General features: G+C 41.9%; 1 protein-coding gene across 11 annotated transcripts in view; it reads left to right on the forward strand.

The window, feature by feature from the left end:
* tenm2 (teneurin transmembrane protein 2) overlaps positions 1–27,240 on the forward strand; it is a 246,709-nt gene that overhangs the window by 59,795 nt on the left and 159,674 nt on the right. For 9 of the 11 annotated variants that reach the window (XM_037779456.1, XM_037779451.1, XM_037779450.1 and 6 more), the window contains exon 2: positions 7,736–8,109. In XM_037779456.1, the coding sequence (XP_037635384.1) occupies positions 7,887–8,109 (223 nt within the window). In that variant the 5' untranslated portion in view covers positions 7,736–7,886. Of the gene's footprint in view, positions 1–7,735; positions 8,110–27,240 lie in introns of those variants that run through there. The other 2 variants (XM_037779458.1, XM_037779455.1) reach the window with 1 other exon arrangement.

Below are 27,240 nucleotides of genomic sequence, written 5' to 3' on the forward strand. Positions count from 1 at the left end.
ATAAGAAGTGGACGTAGTCGCCGTGACGTCACCCATTGGTTTGTGGACTGACATTTTGAAGCCTCCAGTTCGCCATCTTGGTATTTGGTTGTCGCCATGTTGGTTTTTAGCAACCAGAAGTGGCACGAGGGTGGAGTTAAGTACAACCGAACGCTGAATAAGATGTTTTCAGTTTAGGGCACTTTTCCGCATTGGCTTCACTTCTCAGACCCCGGAGGCTGCCCACTGGCATACAATAATATTGTCAACTGCGAAATGTGTTTTTTAATTTCTCCACACTGGCGACACCCATGGCTGGAGGCGTTATGTTTTAGGGTTGTTTGTCTGTCTGTACAAAATTTTAAACAAAATTTACCAAATTTGGCACAAACTGATTTTGGTGGTCAAAGATTAAGGTCATTCTAGTGATATCTCAGGAACATCTTGAGCTAATTTCTTCAAATTTGGCACAGACTTCCATTTGGACTCAAGGATGTTGTCTTTTAGATTTTGGTGGTCAAAGGTCAAGGTCACTGTGACCTCACAAAACATGTTTTTGGCCACAACTCAAGAATTCATACGCTAATTATGACAATTTCAGACAAATGTCTCATAGGATTTAATGGTGAAGTGATGCCATTTTTGGACAGAGACGGATGTAAACTGGTTTGCGGAGGCATACAACCACGAGGTGGTAATTCTAGTTTATTTCTGTTCTATTTCAGTACAGTATGAAAATCAACTCGCAGGCAACCTGATAGAACTAGGTTCAATTACAGAGAATATATCTTGTTTTATTTTTGCAAGTGACCTTATTGCTGTGTGGCGGTGCGCATGAGAGGCGGCCTAATTTGTAAAGTCTACCACTGACTTATTGTGCGCTCACTTCCTAATGAGGGGCTCCAAAAACTGAGATATGAGCGCTTGCTGCACGACATCACTGCCTTCAGAAGTTGTTTGCTATCAGGAAAACTGATCGCACAAAGATGACTTCAATATCACCACAATGTCAGTGACCAAACGACACGCCAACTTGCACTCATGCAAATACAAATAATGACACAGCTAGTGAATACCGCGACCGATCACACTTAATAAGCAAGTGATTTTTTTCCTATTTGGCTAAAGGAGGTGTTTGAGGTAATGAGGCGAGGTGTGTGGGAGAGAGAGTGATGAAATGTTTCCTGTCCTGCACGCCCCTCAGCTGTTGGCTCACAGATCATCTTGGATCCAGACTGGACCGCGGTTTCCAGTTGAACTGGAGCCATGGAAGCAGCCCCGGCCCTCATTTTGCCTTGTGTGTGTATGTGTGTGTGAGTACGTATACCTTTTGTGTGCGTGTGCGCTCTCACATGCACTTTCAATGCCACCCGAGATCGAAGACATGATTAATGACGCTTCATAGCGAGGTCCAAAGCTCATACAAGCCAGGCTTGTGTGTGTGTGAGAATGATAGAGGTCACGGTGCGTTCACAGACGTGGATACATACAGGAATATTTATACATGCTAATACATGTTAGTACAACACTTCCATCTCAGCACAGGAAGTAATCAGGAAGCCCAGCCCTTCCGCTGACAGTAAATCTCCCACGAGCCGTCTCCCTAGACATATTTTTCACACTTCTATACAGCTTAGATTTGTCATCCATACAGTGAAATTGAAAGTATATTGTACATAATGAGATATTTGTTCAAAAAGCTATTAATTACCATACAGTGTTAAAAGTAATTACATTGATTATGCACACTCGGAAAAGATTTTACTGGTGAAAAGAACGAATTAATCATAAGGATAATAAGGATTTACACTTAAAGATATGATGCCAAATATAAGCTGCTCTTAAGGGAAATCTAAACACGTAATTGGATGCTTTGATGAACTGTATAATATCTGGTCCTCGAGTAGGACGCTCCTCCTGAAATCAAGATGCACGCAGGTTTTTTTGGAGAGGTGTAATTGAGCGCGAGTCTCATTCGACTATTTGTTTTTCCTTCTTTATTCTCACGCAACCTCTCTGTACTCTCTCTCTCTCCCTCCCCTCCCGTCTACTCTTTTTGTCTCTCTCAGTCAATCGGAGTCTTCCTCTCTTTGTCTTTGTGAACAAACTGTGTAAACAACTTAATTTGAGCAGTGGCAGAAAAAAACAGCAGAAAATTGAGAGCAAAATGCTTTACAGACCCAGTTTTGTCTTTTGTGATAACGTGGCCTTGTGTTTTTCAATAGGCCGCCTTTTGCTATTCAAATTCCCTTTCAAATTAAAAAAAAAAAGGAAAAAGAGAGAGAGAGAGAACGAAAAAGACACCAAATGAAGTACTGTTGACAAAGAGTGTTGGAAGAGTGGATGAATGTTCTGATGAAAATGCTCCATGCTGTGTTTTATCAGGCTTTTAGCCACCAGTCTTGTTGGATGATTGTTGCTTTTGGTCTGGTTCCAATTGAATTAAATGAGCCAGATAATGAGTGCTTTACAGGCTCTTCTAATCCAACCATAAGATCAGATCAGATAGAAATGACTGTATCTATATCTATGTGCAAAAACATATTTATCATGTCTATAAAGGGACATGGACATTGTATATATACGGGTATAGATTTACACAGTGAGTGGTATAAAGTATAAACAACTAATCAATTAGTTGAAATACAGAAAGATATTTGGCAGCTATTTTTTTAACTGATGAATCTTCTGTAGTTTTTATTCTAGCAAAAATGAAAAGTTCCAGCTTCTCAAATCTGAGCTTTTCTTTGTCTTCTGTGATAATAAACTGAAAGTTTTGGGGCTTTGGACTAGGAATGTGCCAATACCAATACTGGATCGGATATCGGGCTGCTACTGACTCTGGATCGGGTATTGTGACAATGGGGCCGAAATATTCAATAAAACGTTATATTTATATACTATATACATTATATACTGGAATTTTATTTTCTGTTTAAGTTTGGATCAAATTGTTGCTGCATTAAAAATATTTACAGTTGCTTATGTACTATTATTTAGATAATAAATAGCAATTCAGTAAATTCATGTGTATGTATTTATTTGTTACATTTTGTTTTACAAAGTTAAGAAAGCAATGTTTAAGTCAAGCTTGATGTTGCCTTACACATAAAAGAATGATCCCAGTCACTTCCACACAGTGAGGCATACAGCTTATTAATCAAATTAGGGATGCACCAATCAGACCTTTTTAGTCCAGATACCGATAGCGATACCATATATATGCTGTATGTCTCACTGTGGAAGTGACTGGGATCATTCTTTTATGTGCAAGGCAACATTAGACTTGATTTAAAAATTGTTTCCTAACTTTGTAAAACAAAATGTAACAAATAAATACATTGACACAAATTTACTGAATTGTTATTTATTATTAAAATTATACATAAATAATAAATTGTACAACAGTAACTTGGTAAACAATCTTCAAAATGAACATGTATTATTTGAGAAAGTAATGTGCAGATTAATGGATAAAGATTGTTAGTTGCAGCCCTAAAAGTATATATCACATAAAGCTGTATAAGTACTGAAATATTAAAAAAAAACAGTAAAGTGTGCAAGATCTATTGTACAGCTTTGTCCAGAGTATAATAATATACTGTATTAATAAATGTCAGGATAGTTTGTAGCGTATACGGAGTAAACATGCCCTTGTTGAGCCTCCTCCTGGATAGCTGCAGTAGGAGTCATCTGGACAGGAAGCCTCCCACAGTGTGATGGCCCTAAACAGCCTCTATACCAGCACTCACACTCCGCCGCCGCCTCCTCCTCCCTGCTTATTTGTATGATAAATGAGATGGCTGGATGGAATCTTTGCAGCTAATTGTCTTTGGGTATCCAGCCAATGTACATGTAACCATTACAAATGCAGTGAAATAATATGCGCAGCCAAGCCGGGTCGATCACGATCAGCGTGTTCCCAGAGCTGGCTGTCTCTGCGGCGCTTTCTTCAGGCACATTTGAGGCATGATGCAACGAAACACACAATACCTGAGGCAATTTCAAACCGTAAAGGCACTAATGCACCTACTATTACTGCTGAAACATTGCTGACCCACTGCTGGAGTGGCCTGTCGGTTTGACAATATATTTTTTACTCTCAAGTTTATTTCTTTTTATTGAGGACAGACTGAATTAGCCAGCTAAGCAAGAATTTGACAAGCATTTTTAGGGGAAACAAGTAGTTTACAATTTTCTATATAAAACTTATTGTGACAGAATGTGTCAGATATATTTTCTTGCTGACAGGTTTAGAAAACTAGAAGCTTGTGTAAGAAACACTTCTTGAAGCATGTGATTACACATTAGATGGGTAAAAAAAAAGATTCTTAAAATAGCTGCATTTGTATTAAAAAACTGTAAACTCAGTTTATACTGCAGCCTTCTTTTCTTTGATATTCTCTCAGAGGTTGATCAGGTTCAATGGGAATCCATCTTGTTTGATGCTGGCTAATCCATTGATGTCATTAGCTTCCTATTAACTGGGTGTGATTTCTAGTTACAGTGGATTTACATTGTGTCATTTTCCATATTTTTTCTTCCCGAGCTCTTATTTGCAGAGAAAAGGCCATTATCCGTACCAAACTTCACCTCTGTAATTTCGAAAATGAATTCTCCACCCCTCCCTGTCGTCTTCCAATTACATTTCTCATTCTGCCTGGATTTCACGGTCACTTCACGGTCGCACACGCATCTCTTTTCTCCTTCATCTAACCGCCCTTTGTCGACTGTCAAGGAAACGCGGCGGGCTCATGTGGGTGTTTGCAAAGTTTTGTCTGTCTGTTTGTATATGAATACCATACCATGAAATTGTGATATGCGACCAGTCAGAACTACAATAAGTCATTATACTTCTGATAAATGAGACAATCTGCCTGTGATGATCAGGGGGGGGTGTTAGACCGCTGTCGCCAGAGTAATTAACTAAAAAAAGTTTGGTATGTGTGTGTGTGAAGGTGTGTGCTTCCGCGACCTTGAGGAAAACACCCGCGTGGGTGGAATGTGATTGATATGCGTCCCAGATCTCCTGAATGACCCCCTTGGCGTTCTCCACTTTATCCATCTATCTCTCACTCTGTGTCCTTTCTCCTACACCTCAACTAAAACTACACCGACAAACTACTTCTCAAGTCCTTCTACCGTGACTGCCACACACACAGACACACACCTGTTAACTGTGTATCGCTATACATAGGGGGTGTGATATTGACACATGTATTCCTATATCTGTAACCCTAGCCATATACACCCACTTGAAAATTGGCACTGCTCTATCGCTGCTTATTGATACCAATCTCACGTCCATGCATTAAATACATAGCTGGAGCCAGGAGACGATTAGCCTAGCTTAGCATAAAGACTACAAGAGGTTTCAGGGTTAAGTGCTGAGACCATTTTTTAAGTATATAGAGAGCCCAATTCCTGACGTCACCTCTTCCCTTACTAGCTTCTGTAACTCAATGCAATCTCTCACTTAGCAAGGAGCCAGGCTAGCTGTATCCCTTTGTTTCCAGTCTTCATGCTAAGCTAGGCTAATAGCCAGCTCTGTGTTTAACCAGTGGGTAACCTCCGGGTCTGAAAAGTGAAGCCAATAGCCTTCAACTTGCATTCTTTCTAACAGCCAGCAGGGGGCGACTCCTCTGGTTGCAAAAAGAAGTCTGATTGTATAGAAGTCTATGAGAAAATGAGCCTACTTCTCACTTCATTAATTACCTCAGTAAACATTGTAAACATGAGTTCATGGTCTCAATTGCTAGTTTTAAGTCTTCATCAGGAGACCTTTTCATTGCCATTCTGTTGCTAGGGGAACAGCTTTGGTCCAAGTTGACAATCCTGTCAGCTACTTCATTAACAACCATTGGAAAAGGAAGGTCAATGATGCCCATTTAGCATGTTTAAGTTGTCAAGTCTGAAAAGGTCTACACAGCATGATGTTCATTTAGTAGTATGATCCCATTTAGAGTCAAATAGACCATAAAGCAGGGTATGCTTTAGGGCGTGGCTACCTTGTGATTGAGAGGACGCTACCACGACATTGTCCGGTCTGGGTGTTGTCCCTGTTTTTGTCTCAAATTTTGAACTATTCCTTTTAACATAATCATTATACAGTATGCACTCAGCAGACGTACAGTGCACACACTCACAAAGCCTCATCGCTTGCATAATGCAAGTCCCCAAATTCGCCTAGCCAGTAGCCCTCTCTATTTCCTCATCCTCCTTTCAAGGTACAAACACATTAAGCTTGAACTCCTAATAGCCTGTGTGATGGATGCCGGGGCATAATGAGCTCTTTATGAGACTTAATACCTACTGTTAATCAATGGACATAGCAGGGCACTTTTCAATACTACCTTCTAAGCATTTTAAAATGAGCCCTCATTGAATAGATTGACTCACATTTTGTTTCCCTCTCTCTGGCTTTCTCTTTCTCTCTCTCTTTCTCTCCCTTCTCATTCTTCCTCCGTCCCAGCATGCAATTAGTTGCATCACATATTCTGATTCAAATGGCGCCTATTCTTTAGAAACGCTCGCTCTGTCTGATATCAATACATAGCGTCCAGACTGAGAGATATTTTGATGAAAATGCAACGCTACGCTGTAATGCAGTGGGTGGACCAGACTTTCCTCGGCCCGAAGCAATAGAAACATGGCTGACCTATTTATTACCATAAATATCCCATACAGGCAGCTGCTGGAAGCGGTCCTGTCAATTACTGCTGGTTGTTGTATTGTTGTACTTTGATCTTTAGCTGCTAATGTAATGCGTTGCTCAAGGCCGCCGCGCTGGTATCATGCTGTATTAGCATCATAATCATGTATAATCTGCATCCACAAGTATAAGATTTGAATGGATTAAAAGTGGGCGCTGTGTGTGATGCAATAATGGACAGATCAGAGGGGGTGATGTGTTGACGCACGCGGTTTAGCTGTGTTACAAGTTGCATTACAAGCTGAGTCAGGGCCAGGTTATCTCAGATCAGGTACCTCCATATACTGTATATGTGCATTTGAGTGTGTTTGTTTCTGAGTGCTTGTGACGTGTGTGTGTGTGTGTGTGTGTCTGGCTGTGTTTGATTATCCCTTACAGCCTCTAAGGGAGCGGGATTCATTCTCACTCTGATAATGAGGGAGAGACTAGCAATGCCCTCAAGTCATTTCTCCTCTTCTTCCATCCTTCCTGTTGCATCCGGCTGCTTTTCTTTCTTTCTTTCTTTCTCGCCCCTTTACCTTTCTTTCCAGCCTAGATAATCAGCCGTTTCTCTTCCCATCACGCTGTCTGTCTTTCCTCTCGGCTGTCCTCCCACTTTTCTTCATCCTCCGTGCCTTTTCTTGTCATCATTGTTTCCCCTTTTGTGTGTCTGTATTCACGCGTCGCTGACATCAGTTTAAGATGACTGGACCGTGTTTGAGTCACTCTCTGTTTTTATGTCATAGATTTAAATGCTGGCTGTCCATTTTTCATCAGCCCGGTCGATGTCTGATTAGCTCTGTGGGCCCCGGCGCTGGCAGCTCTGTTTCTCCCCACAATAGCCTTACTTATCCCGCGTCAATACGCCGATGTGTTGTATATTTGCCTGGTTGCTCAAATGTCCATTCGCAGCGCTCTCCCTCTTACCTAACTTTCCCTGTGTGGATTCTCTGGGGAGCGCAAAGCAAGAGTGAGTCACAGCGGTGCATCCATTAATTTTATACCAACCTTTCGCTTTCTTTTCCACTCTCTCCATCTCTCCCTCTCTCTATGTCTGTTTTCCAGGTGACTGAAGTGGAGATTGACATTACGGAGGCCCGCTAGGAGGCCCCTCCATCTCCCCCCCACCACCTCCTCCTCCTCCTCCTCCTCCTCTTCCTCCACATCCATCTCCTCTCCCTGCATCCCTACCCCCACCACCCCATCCAACCTCAGCATGGATCTGAAGGATCGTAGGCACCGCTCCCTGACCAGGGGTCGCTGCCCCAAAGACCAGTACAACACCTCCACCCTGGACGCAGACGAGTGCCGCGTGCCTACCCAGAAGTCCTACAGCTCCAGCGAGACGCTCAAGGCCTTCGACCACGAGCAGAGGCTGCACTACGGCGGCTGTGTGACCGACCTGGTTCACAACGAGGCTGATGAGTACTCCAGGCAAGGTGAGTTTGTGGAGCAAAGCATTCCCTTCAAATGCTTTATTACACGTTAGTTTTGGGCTCAATCCATACAGAGCTGGACTGGAGACATTACATTGAAAATCATGCCAATTTGATGAATTTTAAAGGAATAATTCCACATTTTGGGAAATATGCTTATTTTTATTTCTTGCCAAGAGTGAAATTAGATTATTGATACCTCTCTCATGTCTGTATCTTAGACTGTATATATAGATGGACGACGCGTCTCCACTTCCTCCCGCCGTACAAAAGTGAAACAGAAATATTACAGATACAGGAGCTGCCAAATTGAGATTTTGATGTTATTTGGAGCCAAAGTCTGCGCAGTAGTGATCAGGGGGCTGGAATCGCAATATAGAGGTCCCACCTACACACCCGCCCGAGCCAATCACAAGCCTAGCACGGCCACAGCTTGCTAGCGTGAGCCACCAACCTGCGACGTTAGTTCATTTTGATCAAATTGACACATGTTCTATTACAGACTGGTGACGGTTATGTAAAGTTAAAGTTACATCTCCTCTCTTGTACTATTCCCGAGCCGCCGACTGCACGACTACTTCAATCAAAGCAGCTGTCAATCACAACGTCTCACTCCCTTTTTATAGCATCATATAACTTATCAGAAAAATAAAAACTTGACATCAGCGTGATAAGAACTACCTAAAATGACGGAAAAATGTATTTGACGTGTACTTTGACTTTTTAGTTTGGCCCATGTCCCGTCCGCTAACATGGAGGGGGGATTTATGACCTATACTGTCGTCCATCTTTATATACAGTCTATGATCTGTACGCTAACTATGTAATAGCCAGCAGTTGATAAGCTTAGTTTAGCATTAAGACTGAAAATAGGGCGAAACAACTCGCCTTGCTCTATTGTTTTTGCTCTTTTTGTATGGATTAAACAAACGCATTGTAACATGTTAATTAAAGAGCAATAGATGTGCTCGAAGGCGCTCTCTTTTTTACGTTGCACCGAGCCAGACTAGCTGTTTCCCCCCGCCTCCTCTCTTTCTGCTAAGCTAAGCTAGCAGGTTGCTATTGTTAGCTTCATATTAACCTTACAGACACAACAGTGGTATCAATCTTTCCATCTCCCACTCGACAAGAAAGCAAATATACATATTTCCCAAGAAGATAATTTGCAAAAACAACGTCAGGCATTGGTTTTATTAAACATAAAACTGATGTGCTTGCAGGCTTTGCCAAAAATGGAGTTTATGAGATATCATATGGCTCCAGGATTATAAATCAAATTCTAGATATGTCAGATAATGAAGGCTGCCAGTTGCAGCTAGAAAGCAAAACTAGAAACTCAAGGACGTAGCAATTTCCTTTACCAATTTACCAATTATCTCTGTTCTCAGTGCAGCTCCAGTTGGCAAGTCATTTTCCTGTCCAGCCTGTATGGCTGAGCCAAGCATAGCTCAACGTTTTTAGAGCCCTTCCAGTCCCGTTTTGTGATTCTTAAACATCTGCTATCACACATGCAACAGTAAACGTAAAGGGTTTTCCAGCTGTATACTACTTTTAGCCACTGTGTTTTTCTTTGCGAGGCCTCGGTGGCAAGCTGTTAATGTAATCAGATGGTGTAAATGCTGCACTTTGCAGCAGAGGACCAAAGCAGACCTTTAGCACTGAGAAGCCTGTCATAATGAACTTCTGTATCCCCTGGTGTGCGAGTTAGCCGATAGGCCGATAGGTCATCTCTGAAGGGGTGGGCCTGCTCTCATAGGCATGCCTTTAAACTGTGTGTGTGTGTGTGTGTGTACACGCGTGTATATTGCAAAGGGACATGAAACAGGCAGTATTGATCCCTGGCTAGTGAAAGGAGTCAGACTCGATGGAATTGATCTGTGCTAAGCTCTGTTTTCTCTGCATGGACACAGACAGGAGAGGAAGAGAGCTCAGGGCAAAATAACACGCTAATGCAGAAGAGAGAAGAATAACAGTAAAATCACCCTCAAAAAAGAAATAAATGGAGAGGCCTTGATGCTGTTTTCCAAATAGAACATCTTCATTATAGCATGAAAAGGTATAGACCTCCAGTCAAGGCTTTATATCTGACTGTGCGTGGTTTAAAAAAATAAGAAAATCACACACAAAAGAGCATATTTCGTTCCGCGTTGTCAAAGGTACTGTAACGACAGAAAATGGAGGATTGATCGGCGGGACGCATGAAAAGACTGGAAGTCAGCGGTGTGTGCCGTCCGGACACACTCCACTGCTGCACCGGGCTGACCTCACACCAGGCGATAGCTGGTCGATACCCACAGTTCCTCCCAGCCTATCAGCTCCGTCGAAGGCCCAGAGCCACAGATGCATCGTGGGAAGTGTGGTCACAGGAGACCAACAGTGTTGCAGCACCATATGGACTGTGACACCGCGGGAGGAGGAGGAGGAGGAGGAGGGAGAAAGACGAAGGGAGAGAAGCAGCAGATGAATAGAGTTTTCTTCCTCTTTCAACCAGATATTTTTGTAACTTCAGAGAGTGAGGGATAGAAACAATGTGTTCTTCTGTTGAACAGCTTGTTGTTTGCAGGCAGAAACTTTCTCTTCTTCGACAGTAAATTGGACATAGGGGAGACTGATAATGTCCTTGTTGTTTTATTGAATATCCAGCAAATTGTTCGAAGGGGAGGTCTGATATCTGAACTGACCTGCAATATTAGTAATTCATGCGCTGCTGGGGCCACACTTGAAAATATGATTAACTTTGATTAAATTATAATGATGTTGTTCTTTTGGTCTGGTGAGCCGTCGTGGCGTTTCCGCTTCTCGTTGAAACGTTTTGAGGTCATCCGAAGCTGTTCTCAGAATGTAATTTTTTCTTTAGTGGTTATGTGAAGCACAAACAATTTACAGTTCTGTGGTGTGTTAATGCATATTGACTTGCCCTTATGGCTGTCATTAGTCTCATGTGTGAGACAAAAAGGAGTGAGTCATGCACAGGTGGGACTGGAGTAGTGAGCGTGGCACTCACACAAACTGTCGCTGAGTTTAATGTTGAGTAGCTTATTGACTCACCTGCAGAAAAGCTTGCACTCCAGTGACATTTATCTTGATAATCTTCACTGTTGCTTCATCATCCTAATAACTTTGGGATGTTTGTGTCGTGTTGGCAATTCTGCATTGCACTGAGTTATGCGGTGAAAATTATTGGGAGTGTAGCAGATGTCCTCATGTGTCCTAAGCCAAATCAAGGATTTTGGGATAGGATTTTTTGACAGCACTCTAAGAATACAAACACTTTTCTTAAATTATCAAAACAACCTTCAGGTTTATGAAAGGTATATTTCACTATGGCTTGCATGTAAAAATCTTAAAGGTGCAGTGTATAGGATTTTGCGACATCTATGGTGTGGTTGCAGATTACCCCCAGTGAGTACCCCTGCGCTCACTCCTCCCTTTCCAAGACTGTGGTAACGCGAGCCGCAGAATGCAAAACCGTGACAACATGTTCATAGTTAATCGTGATTAATCGCAAATTAATTGCACATTTTTTATCTTTTTAAAATGTACCATGTTCACATATCTTGAGGTCGGAGGTCATGGGACCCCTTTGAAAATGGCCATGCTAGTTTTTCCTTGCCAAAATTTAGCCTAAGTTTGGAGCGTCATTTAGCCTCCTTTGCGACAAAGGTAGTATGGCATAGGTTTCCGCTTAGGTTTTCTAGTTTCATATGCTGCCAGCATCTTCACTTTCGCTTTAAAACTGAGCCCGCTTCAACCTAGAAATCCTAAGTTGCATTAATGCGTTAAATAAATTAGTGGCATTAAAACGAATTTCTGTTAACATGTTATTATCACGTTAACTTTGACAGCTCTAATAATAACACTACTTTAGGAGGAACGGAAGTCAGATGGCGGCTGGCGGTACCACGGTTTTGTACTCTGCGGCTTACGGTACCGCAGCTTCACAAGTGTGTTGTAGAACAACGGTGGCCTTCAGTTAACGTAAAAACGTGAAAGGCTCTCTCTAGAGCCAGTGTTTGGTTTGTCCGTTCTATGCTTCTTTAAAAACATGGTGGAGCAACATGGCGGAAGATACCCGCTCCCTATGTAGATATAAAGGGCTCATTCTGAGCTTACGAAAACACAATGATTATTAGTTGTAGGTGATTATACACTAATGAAAACATAGTTATGAATATTATATTCCATTTCTGCTAATAGATCCCCCCCAAAAAAAAAACACTGGCCCTGTAAAGAAATGATTGCTTTTCTCACTATATTTCTGGATCTGCTGCAGCTTACTGTAGTCGTAGTCTTACTCCAAATATATCATTGCCTGTTAAAATAACTCACTTACTGCACATCATTATGCATGAAAAGCTTCACTGGAATTTCAGTGTTTCCTGAAGCGTAAATTTCAACTTAAAAAGGAACATCATCTCCCTTTGGAACCATATTTGGAGTGTGTTTGGAGCCTTTTTGGGATGCTGTATATTTGTGTTGCCTCCCGGGCAAGAAATACTTTCTGTGGACTTACCTCCCAGTCCATTAGGAGCTGATGTTAATGACCTTTATTTAGGCCCGCCTCAAGTCTACATGCCGATAATGTATTCCTCCTACATCCAACATATTTGTCCTGCTGCAACAATTTTGACTTTGTTCACCCAAGTTTGCACTTCGATCCAGTTTTAGAAAAATAGTTCATCTTCTTATGTCTTCTGTGCTACATGATACAAGGTATAGTATTATGCTGACTGTGCATCTGCACAGGAGACAGACTACAGACTGATTTTACCTCTGATTTATGTACAGTGCAGCTTAAACTTCTCAAATGCCAGTAAAAGATAAGTTAGTTAATGGGTCGACTGAGCCCACGCCTCAGTCTGGTACTGTGCCCATGCTGACTCAACCTCCAGCGAGCACAGGATTGCCGTGACCGGATGAGCGCCTCCCGGTTAGTAGGCAGTGCGGACTCATGCCATTAAATCAGCACAATTCCTCTGTCACACAGTCAGAGGCTTCCCCAACATGTTTTTTCGAACAAAATTGTGTCAAGATGAGTCCTCTAGTGCTGTTTTTACGCCTCGTTTGGACGGCACACACAAGCCTTTGTACTGCGCTCAGTGTGTCCTCTCCTCATCCCTCTATGTGTGCAAGTGTGGATGTAGGTCAAAGTCACGTTTGCGGGCCCTCTCCCCCAAATGGTACGTGTTCACAGGGGGCGCGGGGGATTGCACAGCTTCCCAGCATTGGATGCTTGATGGGCTGCCAATAGGCACTATGCACTCGGCACCTGATTGGACGAACGCTTTCACTGATGGGCTGTCTGCTCCTGGCTTTCAAACTGTCCAAAACATGGCGGCTTGTTTCCTCTTTATATTACCAGAATAGTTCACCGAAATGTCTGAACCCTTTTGGCCCGAGCCGAAGGGTTGCGCTCCGACATAAGCAACAGGGATGAACGCTCTGGCTTGGCTCATCTCCATGACATTACTCGAAAAGGACTTTCTCTGTTCTCGGCTGAGATGGACAGTATAGCGCTGAAACACGTGTCTTTCAAGGCATTAATAGTATTGTTGTTTGTATTTATATTATTGATTTGAATAAGAATCATTTTCCAATGTATGTTATGTATGTTTGTAATCTTGAGGGGTTAAAAAAAATATATATAACCGAATCCCATAATTGAAAACCGAATACCTACCCAAAGAACGAATGACCAAATAGTCGAATGTTCGGGTCTAACTCTACTGATCAGGGAAAAACAAAACAAAATGATCCCTACCTCCCCACAAGTAATTGGCTAACATTCATACAATGTCAGGCTGAATGAATGAAGGGAAACTTAATTCTAATTTGGTCTGAATATCTGACTGCCACTAGAGTCAATAAGCAAGTGCTGTTGTATTGTTGCACAATATATTGTCGTATAATGCTGAAATCCCTATTTCAAATGATGCAACTATACCAGGCTGTGTTTCACATTTCTGAACACAACATGCAAATTTCGAGTAAATCCTTTTTCCATTTCCGTTTATTCTCAGTGTTTGAACACTAGCTGTCCCTAACGGCTCCTTGCAGATTTTGATAAAGCGGGTTTGCTTGTGTATTCCAACAGACCCCCCGCTTTCATTGGATCTCAACTCCGCCGTTTCCCCACATTACACACTTATTACCTAGTCTGCTTGGATAAGCACAGCCAAATAACACGTTCTTCCCTCACCATAACATGCAGCAGCCTGGAAAGCTCATTACAAGTGTTCACTATTTAACACCACAAAGCAGCGCATTTGAAAACATCACTGATGTCAATAATGGCTCAAGGCTCGTTCACATATAACCAGAAATATCAGAGAAAGCTTTGCCTGCATGTTTGCTTTATTTTACATATAAAAGTCTTCTGAATGTGCATGAATCACTGCTAAACAGATAATCTCGTGACTCAAATACAAATGTGTAAACTGTAATATAGAAGACACCTCTTCTCTCCTACTGCAGTCTCTCTTTTGTTTGTCTTTCACATCTCTGATCTTTCAACCCATACTGTGCACCTCCTTGCCTTTCCCGCAGCCCTTTTCTGAGGCTTCTATTCAGCACAACCCAGGGGTGTGTCGTCCCCGCAGGTCCACCTCTAGACAGCGGGCATTATTACAGCCACTGCAGTCTCTAGAAGCTTTGGCCTTTACTTTTTAGAAGGATCTAAATGAGCCCCTCTACATTCTCCTCTGCTGCTTTGCCCCCGGGGATGGAAACCACACTGAGAATCCACCACCCACCCGCCTGCCTTACTGCCTGGACAACACTTAACACCATCTACTGTCCCTACTCAATCCGTCTCTTCCATCTCTCACTTTCCTTTCTCACTTTTTCTTTTATGTCCTCTTTTACCTTTTCGTCACACCTTTCAAACCTGTCTTTCACCCTTGCTGTTCCTGTATTGTTGCTTTGCAGATCATATAAATTACACATGTGTTATGTCGAGGCCCTCTCTGAGAATGAGCATACTGTGTGTTTGATTTCACACAGGGCTGCTATAGGCTTGACCTCTTATCTTCAAAGATGCACTGAAATGTGCCACAACAATACGTGCTAATATAATCAGATTGAGCCCATTCAAACCCACAAGAGCCGGTTGCATACATACAGCACAATGGGCGCGTTAACCTCATTCTGCATTCCCTTTTCTCCGTCGACTTTGATGTGACAAATGACTACAGTAGCCAATGATTGCTTTGTCCAAAAACTCTGCCAAACTCTGCCACTCGCATCCTGGCATGATTGCCTCCGCTGCCTCTATTCAAGACCGAATGGCAAGGAAAATGGGTGGTCGGGAGGAGGCTGTGTGCTAGAGAGGCATCCTGTGCTTCCTGTGTCCTCTCCATTCTTTGAGGAGAGAAGACTTCCAGCAGCCTGTCATTATGTGCCCTCTTCAGCATGATTCAGGGACTGACCCTAACCCTCCAGGGTGAGAGGAACCTGCATTACAAGGATATAAATGTGATTTCTCCAGCCCCTTGACCACTTCAAATCACTGCAAACTACCATTGCAGACTTAACTCCATTAAGACAAACTGTGTTGGTTCCCAGGTGAGTACAGGAATAAAATGATCTACCACCATTGCAGAGACTCAGGGTTTGATTCCTGGTAGTGGTCATCGACTGTATATAAAGATGGACGACATGACAGCTCCCCAAAAGTGAAGCCAAAACATCTTGATCGCCCCCTGGTGGCTGGCTGCAGTATAGGTCATAAATCCCGCCAAAGATGGTTTCTGTTAATTTGTAGTCCTTATCACACTGATATACAGTATGTATGCAAAAAGATTGCGCCATCGAGCACCTCTATTGCTCTTTAATTAACATGTCACATTGTGTTTCCATACAAAAAGTGTAAAAACAACAGAACGAGGCTAGCTGTTTCTCCCTATTTTCGGTTTTATACTAAGCTAAGCTAACCAGCTGCTGACTGTTACATAGTTAGCGTACATATCATAGACTGTATGACATGACAGCTCCCCAAAAGTGAAGCCAAAACATCTAAATCGCCTCCTGGTAGCCGGCTGCAGTATAGGTCATAAATCCCGCCCCCTCCATGTTAGCGGATGGGACATGGGCCAAACTAAAACGTCAAAGTACACGTCAAATACATTTTTCCCAAAGATAGTTTCTGTCATTTTAGGTAGTTGTTATCACGCTGGTTTATGTTCAAGTGTTTATTTTTCTGATAAGTTTGGTTTTATTCAGTTATTTGATGCTAGATAAAGGGGGTGAGACGGCATGATTGACAGCTGCTCTGAGTGAAGTAGTCACAGCCGGAGGCTCGGGAATTATACAAGAGAGGAGATGTAACTTTAACTTTCCATAACCGTCATGAGTCTGTGTAATAGAACACGTGCCAATTTGATCAGAAATGTAGTTATAGAGATATTATGGTTAGTTGTTGTGTCTTTGGAGCCAAACAGCCACCATGGTGCTAACGTAGCAGCTAGGTGGCTCACGCCAACAAGCTGCGGCCATGCTCAGCTCATGATTGGCTCTGGCAGGTGTGTGGGCGGGACCTCGATACCGCAAAATGATGTAAAAATACAGTGGAAGGGAGTGGAGATGCTTCGTCCATTTATATATACCGTCTATGGGTAGCAAACCCAAAGGAAGTGCGCCGGGCTTTGAAGCACATTTTTCGTAGTGGCCAAATGGCGGTACTACAACTTCTGTGTCCATCACGTGATGCCATTGGGCTCAAAAATACTTTTTCCCCTAAACTTACATTGGGAAAGAGACTGCTGTAAATCAGCGGATGATTTATTTTTAGATAAATCAACTTCCTAGTATGAACACTTGAATAGCCCTTATTTAAATCCTTATGTCCTAAAAGTTGTAAAATGCACTAATAGCCGAATCCAGAGTCATTTTCTTTCCTCTGTTCATGTGAATGAGCCCCAGTCCGAGGGTTGGGAGGCGGGGTTAAAGGAAATGCTACTGCGCCTGCTCTTTGGGCCCAATGGATGCGGAAGATCGCCAGATGATCTGGCTACTGTATCACTCGGCAGTCAAACCATTTTGGCTTCATGCGCCACCGAGCAACTCTCATAGGAGGGAACGGGAGCCCCCCTCCAACGCTGTATCCAGTTCTCTTTATACATCCATGATAGGTAATGGTAGTTCAATGAGCACAACTGGCTGTGTTCGCTAGTGGGAAGCCAGTGATGGGGTTTGTCCTTGTTGCTTCACTAACTATTTCCTCCGCTGAGTCAGGGCTCCTGCACAATGGTGAATGGTTGAATTAGGGGAATAGTGTGTACCCACCACGTGTTAAGCCTCCTGGTGACGCTTATTGCTTGCAGCGGCTGGTGGCACCATGTGTCACAGAAGTAGCACAGAAGTAGCACAAGTGTGTCTGCAGCCCTCCACTGACAAGGACCGCAGTGCATAGGGATTTGGACACACAAAGTTGTGGGTAAAGATATGCAAAAATCCACATACTGTAGGTAAGATAAATATGCTTCTTTGTGTTCATGCATGCACACGTGCCTGTGTGTGTCCGTGCGTTCGATTGGGTTACAGTCAACCTGGACTGCTGATGATCAAAGAGAGAACAAAGCAGCTGCATGCTATTAAAAATAAATGGTGAGATTAAATGCGATCCCTCCCCTCTTCCTCCGATCCCTCTTTATCTTTGTCTTCTCCCTGGCATTCTGCGCCTCTGCCAGCTGCTGACACTCAAAAGCATCCCGTAGCTGCAGCAGCAGAGCAGAGGAGCCGCTGAAGAATATCCTGGGGACGACTCCACTCCGCTCCTCCAATCCTCAACGCACTCCCACCCACCCCGTCCTCATATTCGCTCCTTTATAGACAGGAAACTGCTCCTGTGGGTTTGAATGCGTGGCCCCTACACATGCAAGGAGGTCTTTAATGGGGGGGCTTAACTCCAAGTAACATCTGGTCCAGCTTTTGGCACTCGTAGACACACACTCAGGCTACTGTACATGTCAAAAGGGCCCACTTTACAGACTTACATTAGCTCTTTTCCCTGCATCATGGGTGTGTCTGTAAAATCTGTGTGTACTTGAATGAGAGAGAGAGTGATTAATAGTTGTTTTCGGACTAAGTAGAATGACTGGCACTAAATATAGGTCTGTCAGAACCTGATGTGCCCTTGGGATTCACTCTATAACATTATCCACTCAAACCAGAGTATACCTCAGCTTAGTTTGTCAAATCCTGCCCATTTTGTACACTTCGTTCTTCAGATTTAGAGCCAGTAGCATTGTAAACAATGAATGATATTTGGGAACATTCAGCAGCGACACTGCGGCGATCGGATGGGTTTACAGTACCACATCCATCAGCCTCAGTGACAGGGAGGACGACATATGAAAATGACTGGAAATCACATATGAGGATATTTCTAATTACTTAGTAGTAATTACTTGTAGTGTCTCTTGGTGTAGATGGCTCCGCTATGAGGAACCACAAAAGTACCGAAGCATATCAGCACACCGTGGCCAGTCGGATTCGGCATTCAAAAGCACACAAGGACAGTGTTTTTGTAATTACTCTCAATGCCAATTTTTTTTTATAAATATTAGTTCATTTAGTTCAATAAATTTAATTTATTATTATTTTTATTATTATTATTTGTATTACTATTATTATTATTATTATTATTATTATTAATAATAATAATAATAATAATAATAATAATTTAATACCCCTTGGTTAAACATGCAGTGCAGACCTGTGTATACCCCCTCTGACAGTGAGAATAATTACAAATACACTGCTTTTTGTACGTTGACGTAAATTTCTATTGTGAATCTAAATGGTTAACTTTCTCTTCTCAACTGAAAAATTATTAAAACTCATTAACAGTTTTTTTTTTAAGCTTAAAAACATTTTTTTTTTTTTTTGCAAGTTAAGGATGATAAAGCTGGCGACGCTAAGCAAAGTAATCGTACTAACCGCTCTAAAACGGTGCCCTAGTTCAGTTTTAAGCGTTGAACTAAACCAGCCAACTACGAGATGAATTGAGACCATAAAACATTTAATTCAGAGCAAAAACAAATTGGAAAATGGAAAAAAAGGCAAAGGTACAAGAGATACCGAATGCAAATGATTTGCTTTCCAGCTGCTGCATGTGTAAATAAACTTCAATCACTATAGGATTACCATGCAGATGGAGACACATGACGAATGATTGCTATAGATTCAGGGAGAAATGGTAGACATGAGAAGATGGAAGAATTCTATACAAAGGTACAAGACTGTGTACATAATTATTTTAAGAGTGAAGGAACTTCTCATCCCATAAAGCATTGTGAAAGGTGACTCCCCGCCACTGGAAACTCCTGAAAAAGTTACTTAACAAACAACTTACTGTTATCAATCTAAAATCAGAGACATATTGAGCAACTGCATGCCTTATTTCTCGCCTCAAATGTTTTCAGAAACACATTTTGGTGAACTATTTTTGTAATATAAGAACATTTTTCCAAACATGTCGCCATGTTGGTACAATTTGAAATCCGTAAGCAGCCCATGAAGCAGCACGTATGAGCACGTACCCTCACCAGCCGTACGCGGGTGCAGTTAACATTTTTGTGGTAACTACAAGCTCCACCAATCAGAGATGTCACTGTTTCACTTAGGATTGTGGGTCGTGTAGTACTTCTCCATGAAATAAAACATGTTTTTTCTTAAAACAAGGGTGATATTATACAGACTTGTTGCTTCTACAGGAGCAAATACTACCGTTTCACAATCTCGTAGCTCTTGGTAAGTCAACCTTGGATGGTTAAGATATTATGGCTACAATCAAAATCCTCGATTCAGAATATGAATGGGATTTTCACTTCCGGGACCTGACTGTTAAGCTCTATGAAAGTGATAACACCGATGCTGGCACAGGTGCATGCCCACATGCAAACGCTGGGTAACAAATGAGACAAATAATAGGAAGAGGCCGGGGAAATGCATGCTGAGGGTGCCAGCTATTTAGCACTGATGCTGGCTCTCATTCGCACACATACAGGTGCCACACACACACACACACACATAAATATCAGGTAACAAACAAGACAATTAATTGGCAGAGTCCAGGGAAATGCATGCTGACATCTGCAATTTTCTTGGAATAAAAATCATTTATCAGACAATGTTGTGTGGGTTCTGTGAGAGTTGAGTTAATCTATGTTTACAATGTAATGACCCTCTTTGACTCTGCTTTGGCAGCTTTTGATAAATGAGGCAGATTGTAAATGTCAGTGTTATCAAGTGTTTTTTTTTTTTTTTCTCAGTCGAGTCACTTGCTTTCCAGGCTGTAATTAAACATGTTCCCCAGCCACATAATTTAAATGTGAGTGTACGTGTTTGTGTGAGCGGATGTATGACACATTTCTTACACACGTTTATGTTTTGACGCCAGTTCCGTCCTTGCTTTAGTGACAAAAAATGATACCGAATGCAAATGATTTGCTTTCCAGCTGCTGCATGTGTAAATAAACTTCAATCACTATAGGATTACCATGCAGATGAAGACACATGACGAATGATGCTATAGAGTCAGGGAGAAATGGTAGACATGAGAAGATGGAAGAATTCCATACATGTATAAGTGTAAGATGACATTTATCATTGTGAATATTTATTTAGTTTTACCTTATCAGGTTCATTAAAATACTTTTATTCTGTTATTCTATTCTGTTATGTTGTTAGATAGGGATCTATATAACATGGTGCACCTTGACTGTAATATTAATAGTTAAGGTTGGCGGAGTGATATGATGATGAGTTCATGTGTCACGTTTGTTGTCAGTGTTCTAGTGATGGGAATTCCGGCTCTTTTTAGTGAGCCAGATCATTTGGCTCAGCTCACCAAGAAGAGCCGGCTCTTTCGGCTCCCAAACGGCTCTTCATTTTACCACTTCTGCCTTTTATAAATCAGCCAAATTTAGCTTAAGCTGTTTTTACCTTTGATTAGTATGTGCGCATATATATCACTTAAATTATTCAATATAATTATACTAAACCTTATATTTCCAGAATACAGTAATTTTACATGCGGCTTCGTTTCCGACTGTCACTCATCTTTTCTGCTATTCGCGCACCGCACCGCACCGCACCGCACCGCACCGCACTCCTCTCTCTCTTTCTCTCCTGCTCTCCCTCCTGCTCTGTACCTGTAGACCGTCAGCGCCCCGCCCCTCCCTGCTTGATGGTATGATCCTTGTTTGTCATCACCTGATTGGTTGCACGGACATCATTAACACAACATTCAGTCAGAGTCAGTCCATGGAGTGCCCGTGGCGCGGAGAAGATCGTCCTATCATTCTGTCTTGACTAATTAAAGAAAGAAAAAAAAAAGGCTTTCGGACGGGAGCCTCTTATCGTTCACTTAAAAGAGCCGGCTTAAAGAACCGGCTCGTTCGCCACCGACACATCACTACAGTGTTCAGTTGTCCGACTGTGGAGATGAACATTAAAGTAGACTAATGTCGCCGTTCTCCTGCGTACACGTCCCGAAAGTACATTTAATGTAGTAATTACAAGTTTATACTTAACGCTAAGAGTAACCAGCAGTACACTGGTGCTAACAGGTTAGTGGTCTGCAAGTTTTTTACGTTTTGCCGGAGACTAGCGAGCACACTGCGTGATACGACGACGCGTTGTTTTCACCGTGAACTGCTCCTGCTACAAGCTAGTTGGTGACTCAGGCGGTGTAACGTTACTGGTGGAATAAATCAGACTCAGTTGGACCAAGATAACAACAAAGGACAACGTATGTGAGTAACAGAGACAAGCAAAGTGGACATATAATATTTTTTAGTATTAATTAGTATTATAATTCAGTAACTGACGTCACAGGTGTATAAGAGTAACCAGCGTTAGCCGATGTTAGCAGACGATGTGGTGGTACAGAAATCACAAAGAATGCCACAAGAGTGTCTTTTCCTCCACTGATCATTTCATTATCATACATGCCATTTAAAGGGGCTGTTTGTAAGAATCAGAAATGATGTTAACAGCGACACCTGTGGCCGTTAAGTCAACGAAAGTCAGCGTTGGTCTCGCGCTTGTGCTCGCTCTAAATAGACATGAACGAGCATCGTTCAAAACAGTGAGGCGACACACGTCAGCTAAAACCACAATATCACTCTATATTTCACCTGCTTGGCAGTAATGTTAGCTGACCAGACGAAAGTCTCTCCATGAATCACTGCTGATCCTGGTGTTGGCTTTTCCTGCTTCAGCCTCCCGACCGCAGCCGGAGGGAACAGGGGAGACACTGGCACCCGGTCGGAGACGATAACGTTTCTCGCTGCGGAGCCCCGTCTCTTCTGCAGTGTGTAGTGTGCGCGCATGCACGTGAGGTGGAGCGAGAACGAGCGCGGTGTGTGACTGAAGGCAAGCAGGCAGAGGAGCAGAGTACAGCAGAGACTCCGGTCCTGGAGACCAAAGCTACGATCTCCACCGCGTACCATGACGGCCGCCAACACTTTTGCAAGACGGGCTTCACTAGATATAACTCTGCGGTTTTGGTGCTTCCGTGTAGTTTGTGTTGGAGTCTTGTCTGAACAACGTAGCCACACGTGAGCGCGCATAGGAAAACCAACGTAGATTTATACGTGTGAGAAGTTACAAACAGTCCCTTTTAATATGTTATTCAGAATATCAACTCATTCTAAAACACATTCATAGTATGTAATATATCAGTATTTCTGATTGAATACTGCAAAAGATCCATATATACCTAAGCTCCGCATTGCATACTCCCTATTGATATACGCCTCACACTGCACTGCATGTTCATTCTAGTCAATAGGCAATTGTACAGTGTCTGCATTTATTCAAATGTTGGGGTCTCTACCTCTCAGCAGTGAACATTTTTTAACTCCTATCCCATCTCCCTGTCCAAATCCATACTAAATATGTATATATATTCGTGTCTTGGGTAGTATATGCCATATTAAGTTTTCAGCATTCCTGAAAATACTTTAATTTCAAAATGAATTCCTTCAGTAGATGTAAGTGGAGTATTCCAGTGTTATAAGCAACAGTGAGGCATGTCTCCCAGGCTGGTCAACTTCAGCCTCCTACACATGGATGAGAGGTGTGTCACGGCTTTGCGCTACACCTCTCAGTGACAGAACCTCCTCCAGAGTGCATGGTGTCGTGCCACGTCCTGTCACGTCCTGTCACGTCCTGTCACGTCCTGTCCAACCCAGGGTTTTTCTCATTTCTCGATTTTGTGTCTCATCGTCTCCTAGCTCCTCTTTTCCTCTGGCTTGTGACCCAGAAATCAATCCTAAATCAAATATCGTGGAGCGAGGAGGCTTGCCGGAGGAGCTATAAGCGAGGATACACCGGTGTATCATTTTTATCACATTTCTTTTTGTAGAAATCATTAATTACAATGTGTGACAATATGACAAAACATAGAACATTAGGCATCATACTGATATATACAGTATATACAGGTACCAAAACAGACATGACTCCATGACTCCAGGACTTATGGTCATTATAGGAAACTCTGAAAACATAATATAGTAATAATAATAAAATAAAAAAGTAATAATAAATACTATAAATTATATAAATAATAACTTAACAGAGAAGGTAAACACTAAATCACATTTCTCTTTCTGTAGAAAATTAATTATATGAACACATTTTGTATTGTTAATAACAAGGTCTATTGAAAGAGGCTAGGTCACGCGTCATCAACGCGTCATATCTTTGGGGTACAACACGTGCAGTAAATGCAGTAAAATCTGGTTTGCACTCGCCGAATTGAGCCAAACGCAAAGCACGACTGCAGCTTCGGTTACACTGCGCATGTGTTATACCCAATACCCCAAGACCCGTGTCCGCCCTTGTCCCAGCCTCCTTCAATATGCCTTGGTTTATAATTTGGATAGACTCATAGTACTTTCTAAATTCAATCCTGAAGGGTTCAAATGATGGACATGATCTCAAGAACTTGGCTTTATGGACGTGAAATTTCCCCGGTGTATCCTTTGCGTAAGTCTTTACGGCACCTGTGACATATGAAAGTTGTGAAACACACAGCTGGAATAATTTAAAACCATGACAGGACTCTACAAATGTAACTGTTCCTTTTTATATTCATAAGTTGCAGTTATTAAGACGATCAAATGCACTATCAGACTTTCTGCACTTCACCGTTTCTGTAGTGCCTCGTAAGGTGCTTTTCTAACCGCGTTCCTTAATGACACTACACCTTGATATTACTTAGTTTTTAGCGTTGGATATAGGCGACACCAAATTCATCTGCTATAATCATGACATGATGTTTACAAGAGCAAACAGCTGCTGACGGCAAATTAGCACATCAATAACAACATCCTCTTGCATTCAGCACTAATTTGTTGTATTTCACGTTGTCATATAAATAGACTAGGACTGTGTGTGTATATAATAAATACCACTCAATCATTTAATATATGTCGCTCTTTATTTGTACAGCATTTTTCCTACAAACATTTGTATTCCTTGTGCGTCACACAATAAAATATATAGAGGTTATGTATATATGTGTCTGTTAAATATGATATAATATATTATAATATATATACGTTATAACATCGGTACGTTCTTGTGACATGCTACGTTGTGAATTGAAATAATAGTAAATATGTAAGTTGTCACGAACCTTGTTATACTCATCTGATCTGACAGAGACCATAAAATACAGCCCTTTAACAAAACAATGGACAGCTGATGCAGCTGCGCCACACTGACGTCGCTTTAAAATCTCCGAGGCGAGGATGTCTCATTTGTTAAATGCCTGGTGCCTCGACTCCTCTCTCCTCGCGTCTCGTCCTCGCCTCCTCCGCTCGCATCTCCCGTGGGCAGGACTAAGACACGAGGACAGAAGGCGAGGAAAGAATCAAGGATGCACAAAACTCAGGAGTGAGAAAGCCCCCCAGACTGCTGTCCTCTGGGCAGGAGAAGAACTAGCCCAGGGATGGATGACATTTGTCACACCTATTTCGGGCTCCTCATTAGGAGGTGCAAGGGCCCCTGTGGCTCAGGCGGGAGCCAAAAGAATGGATGTCATCTGGGAGGTGTGGGAAGTGTTTGACCATGACTCTCCCATTTGGGCATACAGTATCTGTTAGGTCGTTACTGCGCTGCTAATGGTGGCGTTAATGACATGCCACATGCAATGGGATATGTTTGCGTGTATGCACGTGTGTGTATGTGTGGGGGGGAGTGGAGGAACGGACTTATGATCATCAACACCAAGCCCTACGAGGCTGAATGTCAGTGTGCCCTGTCATTCTGTCACGACATGTCAGTCACACGGTGAAGGTAATGTTGAACATATCTCTGCTACTGCCACTCACTCACTATGTACAGCAAGAAGCACTCTGGGAGACAACAAAAGTTGAAAAGAAGATGTAACAGCACCGTTTAACGAAACACTTAATAATTTAACACCCACATTCAAATTTGATCACACAATTACTTCATTGTTTCCCTGCGCAACATGAGTTTTTTTTATTTATTTTTTCAAACAAACCTTACCTTGATTCCTGACATGCCCGTTAAGATGCATGAATGTGTTGGTGTTTGAAGTGGTGGTATGTGTGCTAATGCTTTGTTTACTTATTAAAGCAAAATGCACATGTTTAGTTTCCAGATGTCAAGATAAAACATTTTAATCTTGACAGCATCGTCTGCTACAAACCACTTTGTTTTTAATCCCAGCAAATAAGTCAAAGAATAATCTCCTTTTTGAGGGATGAGGCAGTTTATCTGATGGCCATGAGAGTGATGACTGAGATAAGATGTTTAGCCTAATAGAAAAGAAAGACTTTTACTGTAATACCCTAAAACCCTTTAATACTCTGAATAAAGGGTTACAGGTTGATTAGAGAGCACATCTGGGTTTCAGAAAAAACACAAAATAATCTTTTTTTATTATTATTAATATGATTATTTTTGTTGTTCTTAATAGCTAGAGGTCCAATATATGTTTGAGCAAATTAATTGTATGTTATCAAGAATATCGAACACCCCAGTGAATGTTCAATAACAACCTTTTTAAACGGCCAAAATGTTTCTGGTCACCTTCAGCTTTGTTTTGGTCTTCACACGAGGGAAATATCTGGCTCCTTGGCTGCTAAATGCTCCATTATGTTCAACAGCTAGTCGCTAATAAAAACTGTCTGCTGTTTGGTGCTGGGCGAGTGGTGTACAGTAGGTTTATTAGAGCTGTGAGTTTGATGAGAATGATGACAGTGAACCAAAACAGTAAAGTTGCGGCCGTAAAACCAAAATATCGTGCTGAAAGACAGTATAATGCATGAAAGTCAGATGTGCTACATGAATATCCTGCATTTCCTGCACTAAACATTAGCACTGGACGTAAATTATGAACTGCAGAATCGTCCAATATGAACATAAGTACATGAACATGCAGGTATTTGAGTGTAATTGTGTAATTTAAAGACTTTTACTTATAGATTAGGGATGGGTCATGATTTCCAAATTTTCAGATAGTCATTAAATTATAAAATATAGAATAGCTTATGCGACTATCATCTAGTCTTACAAAATATATATTTTACCGTTGCAGGCGCCACCTGGTAGTAACGTTACAGGATAAAACATGTGTGGCACGTTCAGATTGGCTCTTTTCCATCGCTGCAGGTGTGCGCGTGTGTGCGGCGCCACGCTGAGCCCCGTAGTTTCAGCAGCGGAACATCATAAAACACACATCATTCAACCTTTATAGAAACTAAATAAAATCACCAAAACTGTCTTCTTTCCACTGTTCCAACAATTTGGGAAAAATAAACCCTTAATTCATCGAGTTAAATTTGAAAATGTGCCGGCTCTACACACTGTCTCTCTCTGCTCACGGAGCAGCTGCGAATAATGATCGAATAATTCCCACTAATTATCAAATAATATTTTTGCTTGAAATGCCATCCCTATTATAGATGAGAAAATTTTGTGTGTAAAAAAAAATGTCACAGCAAAGATGGTGATCTTATTATCAACATTTGTAGAGGTTTTGTTCATTAACATTCTCACTTCTGATGTGCAACATTCGCTTCATCCTCACCTTATCACCATGGAAACCCTGATTTATGAAGATGTTTATTAGTATTCTCCGCTGCTGCA

This window comes from Sebastes umbrosus, chromosome 9 (genome assembly GCF_015220745.1).
Source record: "Sebastes umbrosus isolate fSebUmb1 chromosome 9, fSebUmb1.pri, whole genome shotgun sequence".
Classification (NCBI taxonomy): Eukaryota; Metazoa; Chordata; class Actinopteri; order Perciformes; family Sebastidae; genus Sebastes; species Sebastes umbrosus.